Source organism: Gadus chalcogrammus, chromosome 23 (assembly GCF_026213295.1).
Source record: "Gadus chalcogrammus isolate NIFS_2021 chromosome 23, NIFS_Gcha_1.0, whole genome shotgun sequence".
NCBI lineage: Eukaryota > Metazoa > Chordata > Actinopteri > Gadiformes > Gadidae > Gadus > Gadus chalcogrammus.
The window spans coordinates 10,132,646-10,153,746 of NC_079434.1; the positions used below are offsets into that span (position 1 = coordinate 10,132,646).

The 21,101-nt window shown below is 46.4% G+C and overlaps 1 protein-coding gene across 7 annotated transcripts in view; it reads left to right on the forward strand.

Annotated features, from left to right (window-relative positions):
• Positions 1-3,169: 3,169 nt before the first annotated feature.
• Positions 3,170-21,101, forward strand: part of myom1b (myomesin 1b) — a 29,976-nt gene continuing 12,044 nt past the window's right edge. For 2 of the 7 annotated variants that reach the window (XM_056584389.1, XM_056584391.1), the window contains exons 1-18: positions 3,171-3,357; positions 3,962-4,237; positions 5,933-6,061; positions 6,705-6,879; positions 7,776-7,933; positions 8,155-8,247; positions 9,657-9,745; positions 10,214-10,255; positions 13,041-13,055; positions 13,845-14,006; positions 14,397-14,558; positions 16,089-16,230; positions 17,335-17,534; positions 17,698-17,751; positions 18,059-18,183; positions 18,413-18,596; positions 18,929-19,103; positions 19,433-19,554. In XM_056584389.1, the coding sequence (XP_056440364.1) occupies positions 3,999-4,237; positions 5,933-6,061; positions 6,705-6,879; positions 7,776-7,933; positions 8,155-8,247; positions 9,657-9,745; positions 10,214-10,255; positions 13,041-13,055; positions 13,845-14,006; positions 14,397-14,558; positions 16,089-16,230; positions 17,335-17,534; positions 17,698-17,751; positions 18,059-18,183; positions 18,413-18,596; positions 18,929-19,103; positions 19,433-19,554 (2,266 nt within the window). In that variant the 5' untranslated portion in view covers positions 3,171-3,357; positions 3,962-3,998. Of the gene's footprint in view, positions 3,358-3,961; positions 4,238-5,932; positions 6,062-6,704; positions 6,880-7,775; positions 7,934-8,154; positions 8,248-9,656; positions 9,746-10,213; positions 10,256-13,040; positions 13,056-13,844; positions 14,007-14,396; positions 14,559-16,088; positions 16,231-17,334; positions 17,535-17,697; positions 17,752-18,058; positions 18,184-18,412; positions 18,597-18,928; positions 19,104-19,432; positions 19,555-20,793; positions 20,812-21,101 lie in introns of all 7 variants that reach the window. The other 5 variants (XM_056584390.1, XM_056584392.1, XM_056584387.1 and 2 more) reach the window with 4 other exon arrangements.

Here is a 21,101-nt window from a genome sequence, read left to right on the forward strand (position 1 = left end):
ATACATTCAAAACAGTGCTGCCAGGGTCCTGATGAGGGTGCGCAAGCATGACCACATCACCCCCATCCTGAAATCACTGCACTGGCTCCCTGTCTCACTCAGAATTGAGTACAAGGTCTCCCTCCTCACCCACCAGTGCCTTCACGGACTTGCCCCCCTCTACCTTCAGGAACTCCTCACCCCCCCGACAAACTCACGTACACTCCGTTCAGGATCCACTCACACCCTCCAAACCCGACATACGAAGCTGTGCACCATGGGTGATCGGGCCTTTTCTGCTGCTGCCCCTAGACTATGGAACGCCCTCCCTGACCACCTGAGGGCTCCACAGACTACAGCTCTTTTTAAACGGAACCTCAAAACCCATCTCTTTAAAAGAGCATTTAGCTAAACTTTCTTTGAGGTTCCCCCTTTTTAATAGTTTTTTGGTATTTTTTTCTCTGAAGCACTTTGAGATTCTTGAATATAAAGTGCATTATAAATACAATTTATTATTATTATTATTATTAACCCTGAAGTAAAATGAGCCTGAAATAACAGGGCATTTTCTTTTAAATTGAATCCAAAATCATATGTAATATGTCTCATATTTGGTGGGCTTTTATTTTGAAACTACGCATCAGAATGTCCTGAAACTTCTTGGGTGACCCTGTGGGGTCTTGAACTATCGCCCTGCAGTGAAATGAGCCTGGAATAACAGGGCATTTTCTTTTAAATCGTTGTAATATGTCTCATATTGGTGGGCTTTTATTTTGAAAGTAAATGCCACAACGGCTGTACACTTCCTTTGATAGTATTTGCTTGTATTGACTGTCTTTTTGTATGTACCCGACGAATGCTTTTATTTGAAACTAGTTCTGAGACGCTATTACCGTAATGGCTAGTATATACAGGTACGGCAAAAAAATGAGTCGGCTGGCTTGACCGCCGATCTTGATGAGTCGGCTGGCTTGACCGCAGTCCACCCCGTACTGTATATAGTTCTCTGCAAACCTATGGTGGGACCAGGCCTTCATTGTGTGTATATAGTCCTCTGCAAACCTATTCAGTGTACATACAGTATATAGTTCTCTGCAAACATGGTGGCATCAGGCCTTCAGTGTGCATATTGTATACAGTCCTTTGTAAACCTATTCAGTGTATACTGTATATAGTTCTCGGCAAACCTATGGTTGCTTCAGGCCTTCAGTGTTCATATTGTATATAGTCCTTTGCAAACCTATTCAGTGTACATACTGTATATAGTCCTCTGCAAACCTATGGTGGCATCAGGCCTTCAGTGTGCATATTGTACTGTATGTAGTCCTCTGCAAACCTATGTTGGTATCATGCCTTAAGTGTGTCTTCAACAACCACACACAAAAGTTTGCACATTTACATGCATTTTGTGGAATTCATATTTCATTGTATTTGTCTAAATGCTTACTAATGCAGACTGTAGATATATTTATGAGTGACGTTTACCAACACAATGGCTTGGCCGTAACACAGTCACCCATTATCTCTATCTCTCTCTCTCACTCACACACACAGAGAGAGAGAGAATGTTCTTTTTTTGCCTTTACTATTTTGTCAGAATGCACCAGAATGCTTTGTTTGTTTGTGAAAATCACAAAATAATCTTGTGGGGGAGGATGCCCCCAGACCCCCCTTTTTGGGTTTGGAATGCAAACGTTCAGCCCCCCCTCAAATAAATTCCACCAGCCGCCACGGATATGGGACATCGCTCCTGGGACTCCAACGGGACTATATATATGTAGGCTATACGTACACCCCCAGGGAGTCTTGATAAACGGTTTGTTCCATAGTGCGACACAGGGAACAGATGCGACGTTTATCCAAAAATACATGATCAATTTCCTATGTTCTGTCTGTAAACAAAAACATATTTCGTATCATAATTACTACTTAATTACTATGGTTATAATTATCTCTACATATTTTTCATTAATATAGCATCATTTGGAGGTCGATAAGCCCAATGTTTGGATGCAACGGGATGCAGTGTTGAAGAAAACCGCCAGAGGGCACTCATGGTGTTTGTTTAAAACTTTCTCTAGAATTTTGCCCTTCCATCCATGGTAATAAAATAGTTTATGTTCACCATGAAACATGGTATGCAGAGAGAGAGAGAGAGAGAGAGAGAGAGAGAGAGAGAGAGAGAGAGAGAGAGAGAGAGAGAGAGAGAGAGAGAGAGAGAGAGAGAGAGAGAGAGAGAGAGAGAGAGAGAGAGAGAGAGAGAGAGAGAGAGAGAGAGAGAGAGAGAGAGAGAGAGAGAGAGAGAGAGAGAGAGAGAGAGAGAGAGAGAGAGAGAGAGAGAGAGAGAGAGAGAGAGAGAGAGAGAGAGAGAGAGAGAGAGAGAGAGAGAGAGAGTGAGTGAGTGTGTACTGGTTGTGAAATAGCATTGTGACTGAGATAACAATAGAGCTAAACTTAGAAGTCATGTTATGTAAAAATAGCGCATCAGACTCACGTTCTCGCATATATACCCTGTTATAGATTAAACTGAAGTCAAACATTTACTTACTGACTGGCTTAATTGGATTCGTATATTTGAGCCATTTTATGTTACCTCTACCTTTTAAATTATCGTATTATATGTATTTTAGTAATTGTCTTTAAAAAAAATACTATTTTGATCAATAGGATTTTATGTCAATTAAAAGCATTTTGACATGCTTTCTGTTTGAAGGGTGCTATATAAACTTGTTTGCCAAACATAATATCAATATCCTGAATAATATCTATAGGCCTACATCCATCCATATTTTTCTAAGTCGAAACTGGACTGGAGATAAAGCACAAGTTGAACTCCAGCCAGGCTATAGGTCACGATGAATGAATAAGCCAGTACACCTTATATAGTCCAATATAGAAATACAAAAATATTCTAATAAATGAACTGAAAAAGTTGGAACGCTGTAGGCCTACCTCTGGTCATGACGTAGTCGCCCTATGATGCGACAGACAACTGTTTCAAACTGCAATGATGGGACAACGGACGATCAACATAAAAAAACTGAAATGATTCCCATGTTTATCAATGGTATCGATTGTCAATATGGCAATAGCTTTGGCAGCGGCCCCTATACCACCTGACCAATGGGGCGCAGCGACTGGCCCTCCATCCGCGTTGCTATATTTATCCGCGCCCTCGCCATAAAAGGACGCGGCCGTCCGCTCAGCATTCCGCCGAGCGCCGGTATTATTTCTGATGTGCAGGCCGCTGCCTGTTTTCCGCCACGGCACCCACCTGACGCGTCACCGGAATAACCAACGTAGTGTGAAGTAGTGAGGACGGACGTTGTCGTCATTTGCTGTAAAAATCGGAGTTTGTGACTTAACTTTTTTGCCAGGGTAAGTGTGTCGTTTAAACTAAACTATATGGCTGATTGTTATTTGTTGCATTCTGTTGTGCTGGACGTGCATGTTGACAAAGTGCTCGGTTGAGTATTATTTGTGTATCTATTGCAGTTGTTTATGTTAATTAAACTATAGTTAGGCTACTTGAATGTTAAGACTATATCACCTAAGCATACAGGTGTAATAATATTTTATTATATTATTTGATCTTTTTAATTCTTGTGTTTGTCTTTACTAAACATGCAAGAATTTTAAAAGGAAACTTTAATATCAACTTTGGTATTAAAGCAATATGTATAGTTGGCCGACATTTAGGTTTATTAATGCCCCCAAATACTGAGCTTTTCCTTCTCAAAGGGCAGAAAGTCCATCTCCAAGCTTTCACTCGCAAAGGATCAGGTTCACAAAGTAAAAGTCCTGCCATGTTTCAGCTCCTCCCACTGCCCCAGCTGACATCCCTCCTCAGCTGGACCTCTGGGTCGGAGCTCATAAACACAACGTTTGACTCCAAAACCTGGCCCAAAGTTTTACCTTTCATGAGCCAGTAGCAGCCTGACCTCTTAACACCCCCTTACGCCTGCTGTTGACCGCTGGGTAGACTGACACGGTGAGCAGGAGACAGATCCGGCTCCAGGATGCCGGGGTCCCTTCCATTCTACCAGAAGCACCAGCGCCACTACGACCACGACTACCGCAGCTCCGAGACCCAGGCGCTGGTTAGCAAGTACCGCGCTAGCAGCAGAAGCAGTAGCGGCTATCCTGCCCACACCTGCACCAGTGGTGGCTATCCTGCCCACACATGTAACAGTGGCTACGCACCCCACATCTGTACGGGCCACGGCCTGACCAGCGCCAGAACCAGCACCAGCAGGGGGTAAGGAGGAGTGCTCCATCCTTTCATCCCTCCATCCAAGATCATCTTAACCCCCTCCTCCAGGCCAGAAGCCCCTCTCAACTCCCTCTTCAAGGCTGCCGGAACCCAATCCTGAAGCCCCTCTTAACCCCCTGACCTCCACGCTGCTATACCCTGATCACCAGACTGCCGCCCCCTGGTTTCTGGATCCAGCACCCCCTCCCCCTTCATTAAGTCACTCCATCGGATCCTTGGCTGGTTCACCTCCCCCTTGGCATCCCTTATCAAGTAACACCACCCCCAACCCCCCACCTACACCCCCCAACACTCCTGCTTCATTTCATATTCATATCCTTCTTAGAGACCAGAAACCTATCTTTCTTGACCGGCCCCTGAAACCCTTCTAAACGTCGTTGAACCCTGCGTGCAAGTCTTCTGCCTGCTGTCTCTAACATCTCTGTCTCGTCGGGTTTGAGGTGCGTCGCTAACCTAGGGTTGTGTCTTGTGTTCTGAGGAGCTGAAGAGGGCCACTATGTGATGACATGCCACTCTGTACAGTGGGACTGAAACAGGAGATTGTGCTGTGCATTCCGCATGGCGTAGCCAACGTCATGATGGCCCCGCTTGGCCAGAGCTCCATGAAGCTACTGAGTTTTTTGGCTTCATGGGTCAAGGGTTGTGTTAAGTCATTAGTTTGATGGGACCGGTGGGGTTAGTTTGTTAGTTTGGGGGGAGCCGATTAGGTTAGTCTGTTGGTTTAGGGGGAACCTGTATGCATACACATTTCTTTAAGCAAATAATCAGACTCCTATCTGTTCCTGACAAGGTGGTGGTGGTGGTTAGCTAGCTTGCTGGTACAGTGCAGGTGTGGATGGCAGTGGAAATGGGTAACTGTGAGTCCCAGTGCAAACCTGGGCCAAGTGGATAGAACAGCACTGGATGAATGATACTTTACTTCAGGCTGTGACTTATATTTTATAAGAGGAATATCTGAAGGCTAAGGTGCAATATTGTTGACTTGACACTCGGCTATACATCTTGTACATCCATACGATGACCAACAGGACTTGAGCTGGATCGAGATAGAGATTCTGATCTCTTCCTCTCTTCCTCCCTATCGTCCAATCCGCTCTCACCTCTCCTGCCCCCCTATCCTTAGAACCAGGTCCTCCTGACATTAGAACCTACATTCAACCAAGCTGCACCCAGCTCTCTCAAATGACACACATGTGCAAACATGCGTGTGCAAACAGAGAACCACACCGGGATTTGGAGGGTTGGACAGAACTTCTTCAGTCAAATGTAAAAATCTGGAAAGGTTGCTTGAATGAACTGAGCGGAGCAGGAGGAACGTTTGGTGTCACTCTATCTGCTGCTTTAATGCATCAGGTTATGTAGTCTGCAGTAGGAGATATGTTGCTGGCAGTGGCATCTCAATCAAAGTAGGGTAGAATCGGAAAGGCAAATCTTTCCTGTGTTGCAGACAAAATTTCCACTGTACTCGAATATATCTAACATGCGTCCACAACTAAAAAAACAACTCCCTTCACCTGGTGACTCCATAAACCTAAACCCACACTTCATCTAATCCTGGCCTAACCTCCCTCATCTCCAAAAAGATACTTACCTTGTCTGGTTGGTCCAGTAGGCCACCTGCCTCTGATTGAACCACAGACAGACTGACAGACAGACTGACAGGTGTTCTGTGCACCTCAGCCTCACAGCGTCTTCCTACACTGGGTTGGAGCAGAGCAGCCAGCTGACCAAGAGAGCCAAGGCCACACATCTTGCGGTGGACAGGGAACACCACATCATCGGCTACGTAGTGCCGATCTTCAGGGGCAGGTATCAAAACAACAGCTTCAAACATCTCCCACCATGTGTGTAAGATCTGGGCAGATCCGTAGAATTTGGGGGGGAATGTGCTGGTAATACCCAGCATACATGCAACTTCTCTTAACATGGCACCTGGACAGTGATGCAAAGGGTGCCTCCAAACCTCAGCCTCTTAAACCTCATTTATAGTGGCTGCACGGTTCATATGTCATTCATATGTTCATATTTGTCACGTGTCCGCACCTCTGCAGTATTGAAGCTCCGAAAGCAGAGTGTACAAACTGCGCGTCAACAGCAATGTTATGGCGAATCGGCAGCTTGAAATGCCACCACCGTGTGTGGCCGGTCCATCACCGCGACTATTAATGGCACTTTTGCCTGTCTCCAAACCATGTCCTAATATAAAGTAGGATAATCTAGTGGTTTGACCCCCATGCCAAACAGTTATATGTCTTAACCACAATGTCCACAGACTAATTGTAGGCATTCTTGAGCAAAGTGCCCTCTAACCCAACCTGGTCCTTAAGGACATATCTAAAAAGTAGAAGGCGTCTCCTGGATCTAAATAGCGGTATAACAGTTAATAGTCATACTGTATCATACCCCCTGCCCATGCTCTCCTCTCTGCTCCCCCTCCTACTGGACCTCCTAGTCTGGAGTTTGCTGGTGGTTATTCGGGTGTAGAAGATTCACGCTTGAAGGCGACGTCTGCCTCCATGTGGGGTCAGGATCATTTCACGAGCGGGCTGGAGATGGAGAGGTCAGAGGTCAGCTCCAGGAAGGTGACCATACGCGAATCAGCTGAACGCATCTCCCTCAGCAAAACGGTCAGTGGTGGTGACATCGCAACCCGGTGATGACATCACAACACTGTGATGACATCACAACACCGTGATTTCATGGTGGAGTTCCACCTAGAAGGTTTTCACGTAAATAGAGAGATAATAATGTTGTTTATTGAATACACATTTTTGTGGTTTGTTCAACATTTACAACCTATTTGTTTTAGAATCCATGAAAAATTAAAGTTGTGTGTGAGTGTGCAGTCCAACCATATACCATTAGACGAAGCCGGTTAGATTTGGATACTCTAGGGTTTGGTTCTCAGAGCCAAGAACATGAAAGTCGATATGACAAGGGGTTAGCTTAACTGCTTCTGAGGGAGTATTTATCTTTAACAGATCCACCACCATGAGTTAGGTTCACCACCAAGGCTTATAAAAACCTAGTTATACTAAGATGCTGTCTCCACTATGCCAAGTAATCCACCATACAGGGCGAGACATACCACACCATATCCTGTTTCTGGGAATCACAGGAAAATCTTATAAGACCCTGCCCCTAGTCCAAACTCCTGACCACAGTCCCCAGGCCACCAGTGATCCATTCCCCCTCAGTCCTCACCCCTGGCCCCAGTCCACCCCAGTACCTTGTCAGATGAGCGCCCGGGACTCAGAACATAACCCACACACCCACGTGCCCAGTATCTGGTTATCCATCAAGTATCGTAAATCGTTCACTGTTATTTTTAAATAAACTAAACGGGGGATATTTTTTTTATGGCCTGGTCATTTGCTTGTGCATGAAGCACATGATAGCATCTGTTTATGTGAGGTTATGCTAACGCTAATTCTGAATGTAAATTCCAATGGTTTGGCTAATGCTAACGGGGGATGCTGATGCTAACCGAGATGCTAACGGGAGGTGTCTGCGATGCCGACAGATCTATGAAAACGAGGAACACAGCAAGAGAATGAACAAGGACAGCCTGATGCACGCGCCGGAGTTTGTGATCAAACCACGCTCACACACGGTGTGGGAGAACCAGAGTGTACGCCTACACTGCACCCTAAGCGGATGGCCAAACCCACATGTGGTGTGGTAGGTCTGCCCCACACACGTGCACACGTACCAACACAAACACACACACACACTTGAATCCATCTTCTTTCAGTGCTCCTTGCTTTCTGTCCTTTACCCACCTTTCATTGTCCTTATGTTTTCTTTGGCCAAGCTTTTAGTAGTATACTTCAATTCCTCTCTTTGTCCTGTCGGCTATCTGTCTGTCTGCCTGTCTGCCTTCCTCTGCTTTCCACTACAAGGTACAAAAACAATGTGACCATCGACCCCATTGCCCACCCGGGCAAATATAAGATAGAGAGCAGCTACAGTGTCCACTCCCTGGAGATTGACAGGTAGGTCTTCCTAGTCCACCTTAGACCCAATAGATGATCAGATGATCAGAATCATCTGAGTTTGAATTATGATGTCTTTTCCTGGACTTTAGAGTAGCTCCTAATTTTCATGTTTGTTCGGATAGTTTTGATCATGAGAACTATTTCATGATTGAAAAAAAGTCAAAAAAACATGGCTTTTGTTTAAATTATACGTTAGCATAATGAACACACACTATGATAAACATGAACACGTGTGTGTTTGCATTCAACACAGTGTGTTTAGTGTGCATGTGTCAACAGAGTGTGAGAGGTACTCCCTCCCAGACCCGGGCTGTTGAGAACCAACACCCCAGGGACGGCTCTGTTCTTGGCCCGGCTCAATCGGACACCCCAGATAACAACAGGAATAGTCTAGAATGCAGCGCAGGAGTCCGCTGGCCTCAGCCAGTCGCCCCTGCGGGTTATTTTAGATCTCCGACCCGAGCTGAGGGTCTCACTGGGCTTCTGATGCTGCTGCTAACTCAAACACACACACATAATGAGCTGGTGGTAGACGCCAGGGGGGCTTTTAATGTGAAGAGACCTTCAGCACCTGGCACTCATGACATCATGAGGGCTGTCTATTTAATCTCCTGGTATTCCTGACCCAGGGTAATGGAACGTTCTACCGGGAGGGGGGGGGGGGGTGGGGGGGGGGGGGGGGGGGGGGGGGGGGGCATAGCTGGTTCGGTTTACCGGTTCATAGGGGGGAGGGGGTAGAGGAGGATGGGGGGTGGGAGACGCGTGTCTCAGTTGCTGATTCGGTTTGGACATGGTGGACGTTACAGTTACAGGTTTAGTTGAGTTCAGCATTCCCGAATTTCCCATCTGCGATTAATAAAGTACATATTTTCTTATATAAACATAGTGGATATTTAGTGTTGAGTTACAGGCATGGGCATAGATTAATTTCTGAGTTGATAATTCAATAATTGGTCAAGATATATTTGATAGAAACGACCCCACCTTCGAATTAATTTGCACATACACGTTTTAAAGGTTTTGTTTTAGGTCCCTCCTATGTATCCTGCTCAGTGGTCTGAACAGTTGGAAATATGATTGGTGCATTCGACCTCTAAGCGTAATTTACATAGAATTAATAGTGCTGTATTTGTGGATGTGTGGCACTGTTATAGAGATAAATATGTATAGTGAAGACCTCAAAGCGCTTCATTAATATTTTAAGAAACCATTAATTTCTTAATGCCATGTCTGAGCGGATCATATGATATACATTGGTGATATTACTGAATTGCCCTCCAGAAAATAAAAAATGCCATGTCTGTAGTCCCCACCTTATTTGTAATGAGATCTGACCCCTTAGCTACAGGTAGTGTTCAAACTAAAGTTCAGTTAAAGTTTAAACATGGCGCATGTTGTTCTTCCAGATGTGATTTCGACGACACGGCGCAGTACCACGTGTCTGCCATGAACGCAAAGGGGGAGCAGTCAGCTTACGCCTCGGTTGTGGTCAAGAGTACGTTTCACCACAAGATGTACAGCTAGATGGCTAGCTAGCACATAGACACGTTCAGTACACATTGAGTCATTTAGCAGTGGCTTTTATGCTTATAATTTAGACATTTCATCCAAGCATTTAGCGCAATTTAACGATTGCATGCAATCAAAATTGGAGTAGCTTCTAAGAAAGTGTAGTAGTGCACCATCTTAATATAAAATGCTATACAAATGGAATTAAAATGTGTATTTTATGAATAAATACAAAACGAAGTTACGTTTATCTGTAATTATGTTTCAAAGGGTTGCTAAAGTGTAAAATTATAATACAGTCACATTGTACTGAAGCAGTTGCCAATATCAAGAGTGCTAAATATCGGAGAAAGTAATTGAAAACATTGCTTTTGTATGTCAGTGAGTGTCATAACGACTAACTTTTTTAAAATTAATTATTAATTGATAACCAAATTATTTTCCTTTATTTCAGGATTTAAAGGAGAAATGGACACGTCAGCACCTTCACCCAGACGTAAGAGGAAATATGAAATGTGTATTAAACATAAATCTGAAAGGTCTATTTTGTAATGTGTTTTAACATGCATTGTTTATCGATTGTTTTTTTTTATCTGTTATTTTTACACATACTAGCACTTTAATGCCTGGACCCTCTGTGGGCCATGGATGACTCATAAATACATCCATGTTGGACTACTCGGGATGGTGGTGAAGGTGTAGATTTTTGGGAGTGTGTGAGGGTGCTGGTAGTGTTGGTGGTGCTGGTGGTGTGGTCAGGTTGGTGGGGCTATTATTGTCGTGATGGAGATGGGATGTGTGTTTGGTTTGGGTTGGTGGGGTGGGGATGATGAAGGAGTTTGTGGTGGAGATGGTGATAATGATGTGATTGTGGTAATGGTGAAGTTATGGTGTTGAGGGGTAGTGATGTGATTGTGGTAATGTTATGGTGTTGAGGGGTAGTGATGTGATTGTGGTAATGGTAATGTTATGGTGTTGAGGGGTAGTGATTGTGGTAATGGTGAAGTTATGGTGTTGAGGGGTAGTGATGTGATTGTGGTAATGTTATGGTGTTGAGGGGTAGTGATGTGATTGTGGTAATGTTATGGTGTTGAGGGGTAGTGATGTGATTGTGGTAATGGTGAAGTTATGGTGTTGAGGGGTAGTGATTGTGATTGTGTTTGTGGTAATGTTATGGTGTTGAGGGGTAGTGATGTGATTGTGGTAATGGTGAAGTTATGGTGTGAGGGGTAGTGATTGTGATTGTGGTAATGGTGAAGTTATGGTGTTGAGGGGTAGTGATGTGATTGTGGTAATGTTATGGTGTTGAGGGTAGTGATGCTGATTGTGGTAATGGTAATGTTATGGTGTTGAGGGGTAGTGATTGTGGTAATGGTGAAGTTATGGTGTTGAGGGGTAGTGATGTGATTGTGGTAATGTTATGGTGTTGAGGGGTAGTGATGTGATTGTGGTAATGTTATGGTGTTGAGGGGTAGTGATGTGATTGTGGTAATGGTGAAGTTATGGTGTTGAGGGGTAGTGATGTGATTGTGTTTGTGGTAATGTTATGGTGTTGAGGGGTAGTGATGTGATTGTGGTAATGGTGAAGTTATGGTGTTGAGGGGTAGTGATGTGATTGTGGTAATGGTGAAGTTATGGTGTTGAGGGGTAGTGATGTGATTGTGGTAATGGTAATGTTATGGTGTTGAGGGGTAGTGATGTGATTGTGGTAATGGTAATGTTATGGTGTTGAGGGGTAGTGATGTGATTGTGGTAATGGTAATGTTATGGTGTTGAGGGGTAGTGATTGTGATTGTGGTAATGTTATGGTGTTGAGGGGTAGTGATGTGATTGTGGTTATGTTATGGTGTTGAGGGGTAGTGATGTGATTGTGGTAATGTTATGGTGTTGAGGGGTAGTGATGTGATTGTGGTAATGGTGAAGTTATGGTGTTGAGGGGTAGTGATGTGATTGTGATTGTGGTAATGTTATGGTGTTGAGGGGTAGTGATTGTGATTGTGGTAATGTTATGGTGTTGAGGGGTAGTGATGTGATTGTGGTAATGTTATGGTGTTGAGGGGTAGTGATGTGATTGTGGTAATGTTATGGTGTTTGAGGGGTAGTGATGTGATTGTGGTAATGGTGAAGTTATGGTGTTGAGGGGTAGTGATGTGATTGTGATTGTGGTAATGTTATGGTGTTGAGGGGTAGTGATTGTGATTGTGGTAATGTTATGGTGTTGAGGGGTAGTGATGTGATTGTGGTAATGTTATGGTGTTGAGGGGTAGTGATGTGATTGTGGTATGTTATGGTGTTGAGGGGTAGTGATGTGATTGTGGTAATGGTGAAGTTATGGTGTTGAGGGGTAGTGATGTGACGCAGATGTTGGCGCTGTTGATAGTCTGGTGGTGCAGATGACGGTGGTGATGCATACGTTGGTGGGGATTTATATTATGTTGGTGAAGATTTAGGGGGTGTTGGTGTTGGTGTTGATGGAGGTATGAGTGATATGATGGTGTTTTTGATAGAGTGGTGGGTGTGATTATGATGTGATAATGGTGGTGTAAGGGTAATGTTGTGATGGTGTGTTGGGGGCGTTGATGGTGGAGGTGGAGGTAGTAGTGTTGATGATGTGCGGGTCATGGTGTGATGGTGTTGATGGTGGAGTAATGGTGTGAGTGTGGTGGTGTGGTGTTGATGGTGTAGTGATGGTGTGAGTGGGGTGTTGAGGGTGATGGTGCTATAGTGTGAACGTGGTGTTTGGGGGTGGTGGTGTGTTAGTGTGATGATTGTGATGTGATGGTGGTAGTGTGCTGGTGTTGGCTGGTGGTGTGTTGGTGGTGGTGTGGTGATTATAGTGTGGTGATGGTGGTGTGCTGGTGTTGGGTGGTGGTATGATGGTGGGGTGTGGTGATTATGGTGTTATAGTGTGGTGATGGTGGTATGCTGGTGTTGGGTGGTGGTGTGATGGTGGTGGTGGTGGTGTGATGGTGGTGGTAGTGGTGTGTTGGTGGTGGTGGTGGTGGTGTGTTGGTGTTGGGTGGTGGTGTGTAGGTGTTTGTGTGGTGATTATTGTGTTCTAGTGTGATGGTGGTGGTGGAGGTGGTGGTGTGAGGGTGTTTGTGTGGTGATTATGGTGTTCTAGTGTGATGGTGGTGGTGCTGGTGGTGGTGTGATGGTGTTTTGTGGTGGTTTGATGGTGGGATGGTGTTAGGTGTTTGTATGACAGTGTTGGGTGAGGGTCTACTTGTGCTTCTGCTCTAACACCAGTTCTGTTCCTCTTGTTGCGGCGGGCGACCCAGGGTCCTATCCACGAGGTAACGAGACCCCGAGGTCTCCTCTCCTAGTTAGATGTTGTTGGTGCAGTCACTGCATGTGTGGCACCGCATGCTCACAATCATCATCATCTTCATCATCATCATACCTTGAGTCTCTGTTACCTACCTCGGTCTCTCCTCTACTAGAGTACTTTCTGATTCCTTCACTTCATGTCGTCTTCATTTTCATGTTTGGCTGTATGGGAGAAAGGATTTCTCCTGTTGGGGTTTGGGTGTGATGTGTGTGTGTCAGCTGTCCCTCTCCTACCCTCAGTGCAACACACATCTGTGTTGTTCTCGTTCACCACTTCCCTCCTTTGCCCATCTCTCAGTCTCTAGGGTCTGTCTCCGGCGATAATGGTTTTCATTAAAGAACTAATGAAAGTGAAAGTGTGATAATTGATTATTGGTTAGTGTGATAAATCACTAGAACTTACCCTGTTGTCCATTAAGCTAGACAGCCCGTTCACAAGCTAAAGACGCTAAAGCGTTTGCTGTTTAAAGGGGGACCATCACACGAGTACTGTTGTCTCTGCGGTCTGCCACATCAGCTCCCTTTCCGTGAAAACGGGAACGAGAAAAGGTCGACCACTGACGTCAACGGTCCAACATCTCTGTGATTTATTTTCTCGCAAAAACAGAGTTCATGTGGCAGTCTGCGTTTCACAACACGCGGATGAAGCAGTGTTCCAGAGTGTGACTCCTCCCCTTTAACGATCCAAAAGCATGCATGCGTCCCTCCACCTCCTCCCCATGCCTCCACTGATCCAAACATCTCCGTCCCCCCAGTGGGCCAGGTGTCTGAGTACGGCATCACCTTCAAGACCCACATCGTGGACACGTTTGGCGTCTCCTTCGGCCGGGAGGGCGAGACAATGAGCCTGGGCTGCACGGTCATCATCCACCCCAACCTGGAGCGCTACCAGCCCGGCGTGGAGTGGTACCGCGACGGTGAGGAGGCTGCACGCCTTGCCCATGGGTGCTTAGGTTAGGAGCGTAACAAAGGGACCGGCTGTAGTCCTGACAAAGCACTCCCAATGTAAGAGCACTGTGACCTGCGGCCCTGCGGTCATTTGGCTTGGCCTCTTATTCTTGGGGTTGCTGGTTCCTGTTACTGTTACATTAGATCAAACTAGTCAAACAATTTCCATAAACAAGTGATCATATTGATAGTCTCATTGCATTTGGCGTCATTATAACCGATGACATCCACATATTGTTGATTGAATTAGCTGACATCATCACATTGATGACATCGTTATATTGACATTGAGTGTGTTTACGTCATCACGTTGTCATTGAGTCTGCTGACATCCCGTTGATCTCCGTCCCGGCGGCCAGACGTGCTGCTGGCGCCCAGCAAGTGGCATCAGATGCACTGGAGCGGCGACCGCGCCACCCTGACCCTCACGCACCTCAACAAGGAGGACGAGGGCCTGTACACCCTCCGCGTCACCACCAAGTCCGGATACGAGACCTACTCTGCCTACGTCTTTGTCAGAGGTGAGCAGTCGCGGCCGCCTCCAAAAACGAATCCCCCGTCATGCCCTCCCCCACTCGGAGCAGCAGACACTGGCGGGGAACAAGGCATTCAGTATTGATTTACGCTAAAGAGAAGCAACCATCTGTCGTCTCATGACCCATTTGGGATGATGGATTCCTCTCAGACCCGGTGTCACAAGATAAAGACAGGTTGAAAGATATGACTGTTCAGTAACTTGTTAATTAACTCTCCAGTATCTGAAAAATGACTGAATGAATCGTACGAAGCCACATTGTGCTGTCAAATGGAAAATTTGACCTACTCTTACAGATATGTCCCAAACATCTTTATGTATTGTATCTCCGGAATTGTCCATTGTTAAATATGTGTTAAATATGTGCATTGTTAAATATAGTGTTGGCCAAAGTTTTTCATTCCCCCGATAAATACTTGGTGACTTTGATCAAACACCCAGTGTCAACCAAACACCTCCTGTGCCACCAGATAACTATAATAATAAATGCGAACATGTTTGAATGGGCGAGGGCCTTAAAATGGATGCCAACAAAGTCTTTGGAAAGCCACACTCAGCTGCCACAGGTTGACATTAATATGGTTGATGCAACCGTCCCTCTGTCGTCTGTCTTCCGGCCTACTGCTGCTATTGTATGCTGATGACCTGATATGTTACTGCTTTGGACCAGGCACATGGACCATGTGTTGTGTGAATAGTATTGAAGGTTGGAGCGACACAAAGCCCCTGCCCCTGCTGCAGAGTTTAGGGTCAGCCAGTAGAAGTGGTGTAGAAAGAGATGGGGCTATTCCCAGAGGGCTCAGCCGGGGCCTTGCGGTAAACAAAGCAGGATTCCACTCGTATCTCTGATTAGAGTGGAGATACTGTAGCTCAATATAGTCTCCATCACCTATGGGCATAGTTTAGCCATGAGTCAGCTGGCCTTTTAAACTAGACAATGTTTTAAAGTAGTTAGCAAACGTTGTAAAGTTGTCCTTTTTTAATTGGTTGTTTAAATCAGCCAGCTATTGTTTTGAAATAGCCAGTGTTTTAACTACTTAGCTTCAAGTGTTTTAAAATAGCAGTGCAGCAGTGTAATAATGCTGTCCTGTATTGAATATACAATACAAAACCATAATACAGTAGTTTAATTTAACCCTTATGCTGCCTGATAGATTGGGATGCTGAGGGGTGCTGCGTATTTTGCAGTATTGAAGTAATATTACATTTGGTTACACAGCCTTTTTTAAAACTCAATTCCGATGAGTCAATTAGGGCATTCTACAGTCTGTTATTTCTTCATAGCAGGGCGCTTCTATGAATAACTGGCCGTTGCTATGGGGGCTATTTCCAACTGTATATTTTAGTAAGTAGCCATGTAATTACCAGGACTATGTACCTTCAGGGTATTTCAGGACACCTCCGCTTCTTGTCGGGGTCCTGCTTCACCCTTTCAGGGTGTGTTTTTTAATAAAGGCCGGCTCGCTGTACATTATCCCGTACATTACTTAACAATACTTTGTATACGACCGGCCAGATGCGGATGCGGAGGTGGAAGGGGCCCCTGGGGCCCCCCTGGACGTGCGCTGTCTGGACGCCAACAAAGATTACGTCATTGTCTCCTGGAAGCAGCCGGCGGTGGACGGAGGGAACTCCATCCTGGGATACTTTGTGGACAGGTGAGTCGCTCATTAGCATACAGGGGAGTTGCTTGTAAGTGTACAAGTGAGTCGCTCGTTAGCGTACAAGTTAGTCGCTCGTTAGCGTGATACAGGTGAGTCTCTCGTTAGCGTACAAGTTAGTCGCTTGTTAGCGTGATACAGGTGAGTCTCTCGTTAGCGTACAAGTGAGTCGCTCGTTAGCGTGATACAGGTGAGTCTCTCGTTAGCGTACAAGTTAGTCGCTCGTTAGCGTGATACAGGTGAGTCTCTCGTTAGCGTACAAGTTAGTCGCTCGTTAGCGTACAAGTGAGTCGCTCGTTAGCGTGATACAGGTGAGTCTCTCGTTAGCGTACAAGTTAGTCGCTCGTTAGCGTGATACAGGTGAGTCTCTCGTTAGCGTACAAGTTAGTCGCTCGTTAGCGTGATACAGGTGAGTCGCTCGTTAGTGTACAAGTGAGCCGCTCATTTGCATGCAGACGGGTAAGTCATTATCTTGAGCTAGTAAGTTGGAGATAGCAATGTTTTATATATGAATGGACATTGCCTGCCCTCACAAGAACTGCCCAAATCAGGCAAAAAAAGTTATTTTAATCCAACCATCCTGGAACCTGAGAGACATATCCTGTGTTTGTTTTAAGAAATTGTATCTTAGGGGAGGATTTACGGACTCAAAACAACAGCTGTGACCCCATGGCTACAGGTCATCACTCACTTACACCTACCATCTGGAATACACAAGGCCTTTGTCTGGACAGTTCATCACTCACTGACACCTACCAACTGGAATCCATAAGACATTTGTCTGGAACAGTTTAGGCCCCACTTGCCACTGGAAGGCACTGAGGGGCCTGAGGGTACGAACAGACAAACTGAGAATTAGATTTCATAATAAATACTATTTAACTGGCTAGTTTAATGCATACAACAAATTCAATACAATGGAGAGGTGAGACAGCCCTTTAGGGCTATCCGTGATACTTAACGTGTTACGGATGAAATCTAAACCAACCTACAGAGCACGCCCTGCGGTCCTCGACTGTATTAGGAATCCAGGGTGTTCTATCACCATAGCAACGTGACCGTTTTCTGGGTCTGACCATGTACCTGTTGGTCGCTCTCCAGGTGTGAGGTTGGAACCAACCACTGGATCCAGTGCAACGACACCCCCGTCAAGTTCGCCCGCCTCCCCGTCACCGGGCTGGTGGAGGGGCGGTCCTACGCCTTCCGCGTGCGGGCCGTCAACAAGAGCGGCATGAGCCACCCGTCACGCACCTCTGAACCCGTGGCCGCCGTGGACGCCGCCGACCGCACCCGCATGAGAGGTAGGAACACGTGATGAGGGGTCCGGAGGATATGAAGATATCGATGCAGGGACATTTGGATACTGTAAATAAGTTAATGTCAGTATTATAGCAGGTTTGCATGCATCATTAGCTCTCGATCGTGTGAACAAGTGATGACATCCTGTGTTTGTGGTTATCGTAGGAACCTCGGCCCCCGTGACTGGTCAGATCATCGTGACGGAGGAGGAGCCAGCAGGTAGCCTAGCGTCCTGTTAGCATCACAGCGGAATCCAGCTGGTCTGGGATATGGGAAAAAATATTATCACGATAACCATTGGGGAGTTTACACAATATTGATAAATGTCCAGAGAGCTTTCCTTCTGACTAATGACTCCTAATTTATTATTTTCATTATATAACGATAACTTGATTGAAAGACGATACAACAATGTTCCTGAAATATTGCCCCGCCCTCACCTTACATTGCACTAGCATCATGCTAACATCATCCTCCTTGTGTTCAATGTTGGCCAATAATCCTCTGACCTATGACCCCCTATCAGAGGGCGTGGTTCCCGGGAAACCCCTTGAGCTGGAGGTGACCGAGGCGACCAAGAACTACGTGGTCCTGAGCTGGAAGCCCCCTGGAGAGAGAGGTCACGAGGGAATCATGTACTACGTGGAGAAGGTGAGCCACAACCTTCTTACTTACTTACCTGCACAACCTTCTTACTTACTTACCTGCTAAACCAGAACCCTCTGGGTTCTGGTTTGCATGCCCTTCTAAAGCCTTTGTGTGTGTGTGTGTGTGTGTGTGTGTGTGTGTGTGTGTGTGTGTGTGTGTGTGTGTGTGTGTGTGTGTGTGTGTGTGTGTGTGTGTGTGTGTGTGTGTGTGTGTGTGTGTGTGTGTGTCTCAGTGTGTGTCCGGTACTGACAGCTGGCAGAGGGTGAACACAGAGATCCCGGTGAAGTCCCCCCGCTTCGCGCTGTTCGACCTGGCCGAGGGGAAGTCCTACAGCTTCAGGGTTCGCTGCTGCAACTCAGCCGGGGTGGGGGAGCCGTCCCCCCCCACCGAGGCCACCACCGTGGGAGACAAGCTGGGTGAGGGTACTCACACAATATACACACACACACTGCACACTGCACACACACACACACACACACTGCACACTGCACACACACACACACACACAAACACACTTATAGACATACAATCATAAGCACACATACACGCATGAACACACACACACACACACACACACACATACACACATACATTGAATTAAGGAATGATCAGACTACGGTCATCTCTTAAAGTAAGATTACTGATTTGTGACTGATTAAGATCATTTAAGTCATGTAAGTGTACCGACCGTAGTTTGAAGGCTGTTTTTAGTCTAAAGTCAGCTGACCGTGTCCGTGGTGGTCTCCAGATGTCCCAGCAGCCCCAGAGCGTGTGGTGGCGACCAGGAACACAGACACATCGGTGGTGGTCTCCTGGGAGAAGTCCCGCCATGCCAAGGACCTGGTGGGCTACTACATAGAGACCAGCGTGGTGGGCAGCGACACCTGGGGACCCTGCAACAACAAGCCTGTACCAGGGTCCAGGTAAACTACATGTTTGCTATCTCTCCAGGTTCATCATCTTGTTTTCATTGTGTCCTTCCACGGGTACCTCACTATGTTTTCCCGCTCTCTCCAGGATCCTCAACTTTGTTTCTCTCTCTCCAGGTTCCTATTAGCTCCTCCTCTTGTTTTCGCTTTCTCTCTCCAGGTTCCTGTTGGCTCCTCCCCTTGTTTTGCCTCTTTCTCTCCAGTTTCCTTTTGGCTCCTCCCCTTGATTTCCCTCTCTGTCTCCGGGTTCCTGCTGGCTCCTCCCCTTTGCCCCCTCTCCAGGTTTCTGTTGGCTCCTCACCATGCTTTCATTTTTTCTCCAGGTTCGTGTGCCATGGCCTGGTGACCGGCGAGACCTACGTGTTCAAAGTGAGAGCGGTGAACGCTGCTGGTATTAGCGTGAGCTCTCAGGAGTCTGAGCCAGTCCTGGTCAAGGCCGCTATTGGTGGGTGGAAGAGATAAGGCCCTCCCTTCTTTCATTTTTTTTTACTTCATAGACCAATCACTGTCCAGGATGTTTGAGGATTCATCTTGTTGTCATGCAGTGCATACATTATCAGTGAATACTAAGTAGATGAGGACTGTTAATTAGATGGATTTCATGTAGAGCTAGAAGAGAGGCTAGTATGTGTTCCTCTTCCCATCTGCGTCTACATCACCTACTCTGTTTCCCATGATTCCACTGCGTCATCCAATCACACTGCGAGGCCCGGTCACATGCTCCCTCCACCCCCCCGCTCCACCCCCAACCCCACCGCTGCTCGAGTCTTGTACACGTCCTCTAAATTGGGTCATCGAGATCCAACTCAGCAGGTGTTGCAAACCAGGCCGTCTCTCGTTCCCATGGTTACAACCACCTCAATACCCATCCCCTCCCACCCACCTTTGTATCCACCATCCACCTCCCTCTCCTCCACCCCACTTTCCTCCACCTCTCCTGGGCACGACATGTGTCGACCACCCCCTGACCTGGTGCTACAGGTACCCTCCACTCACCCTGCACACACACACTCCCATCACCCCCACCGCAACCAGCATCTGCATGGTGTCTCAAACCCTGTCTCCTCTTGCTGTAGTATTGTTTCTTGTTCCGCAACACAACATTATTTAAGAAAAGATAAACACATATGGACACTTTTCGGCATCATTTATTTGAAGGCTACTTGATTCATTTCTAAATCCGACAAATTCATTGATTTATACGGAGAAGCGTATGACATTATTGAGGGAAAATGTATTGGCCTTTTTTCCCGTGATGACAAAATATGTATCTCCTAATTACGAGGCACACAAAGCCACACAAGGCCTGTGCACATATTCCACATCCCTGCCATAGCTCACGTGCACGCGTATGTTACCTAACACGCTACCGTCCTCCTCCTCCTCCTAACTCACAGATGTCACCTGTCGGCCATCTTGTCTTCATTGACCAACTGTCAGTCAGATGAAGACAACAAATACTGTATCTAAACGTAAATGTTGTTAATATTGTTGTTAATGTTAATATAGAGACAAAGGTTTTGTAGCCAAGAGTATGTTCTGTCTGTTCTATCTGCCTGTTTCTGTTTCTGTCAATATCTTCCTGTCTGTTCTGTTTCCGTGTCTGTTCAAATGTGTGGGGTCAGAACGGACCCTGTGCTCAACTAAAATCGGCTCTTCTGCTCTTCTCCGCTAACTCCTGTAGGGGGCGGCATTCCTCACGGTGTGTTGCCGGAAATGGGGCCGGGAGGGAACAGGGGCGGACTAACCCAGCACGGGCCACGCTGGACGGACACGCATGACACTGTCCAGCCCCCCGCTGACACTACCATGCTAAGGGGCAACGCTCTGACTGACACGCCCACGCCCACGGCTAAAGCCGAGGCGAGCGTCGCAGCTAATGCTAAGGCTAATGCTAACTCAGTTGAGTCCCAATATCCCGCCACTAAGAGTCCAAACAAAGGCGCAAAGCGAGGCAGCGTCTCTTGGGCCCCCGAACTGGAGTCGGGATCA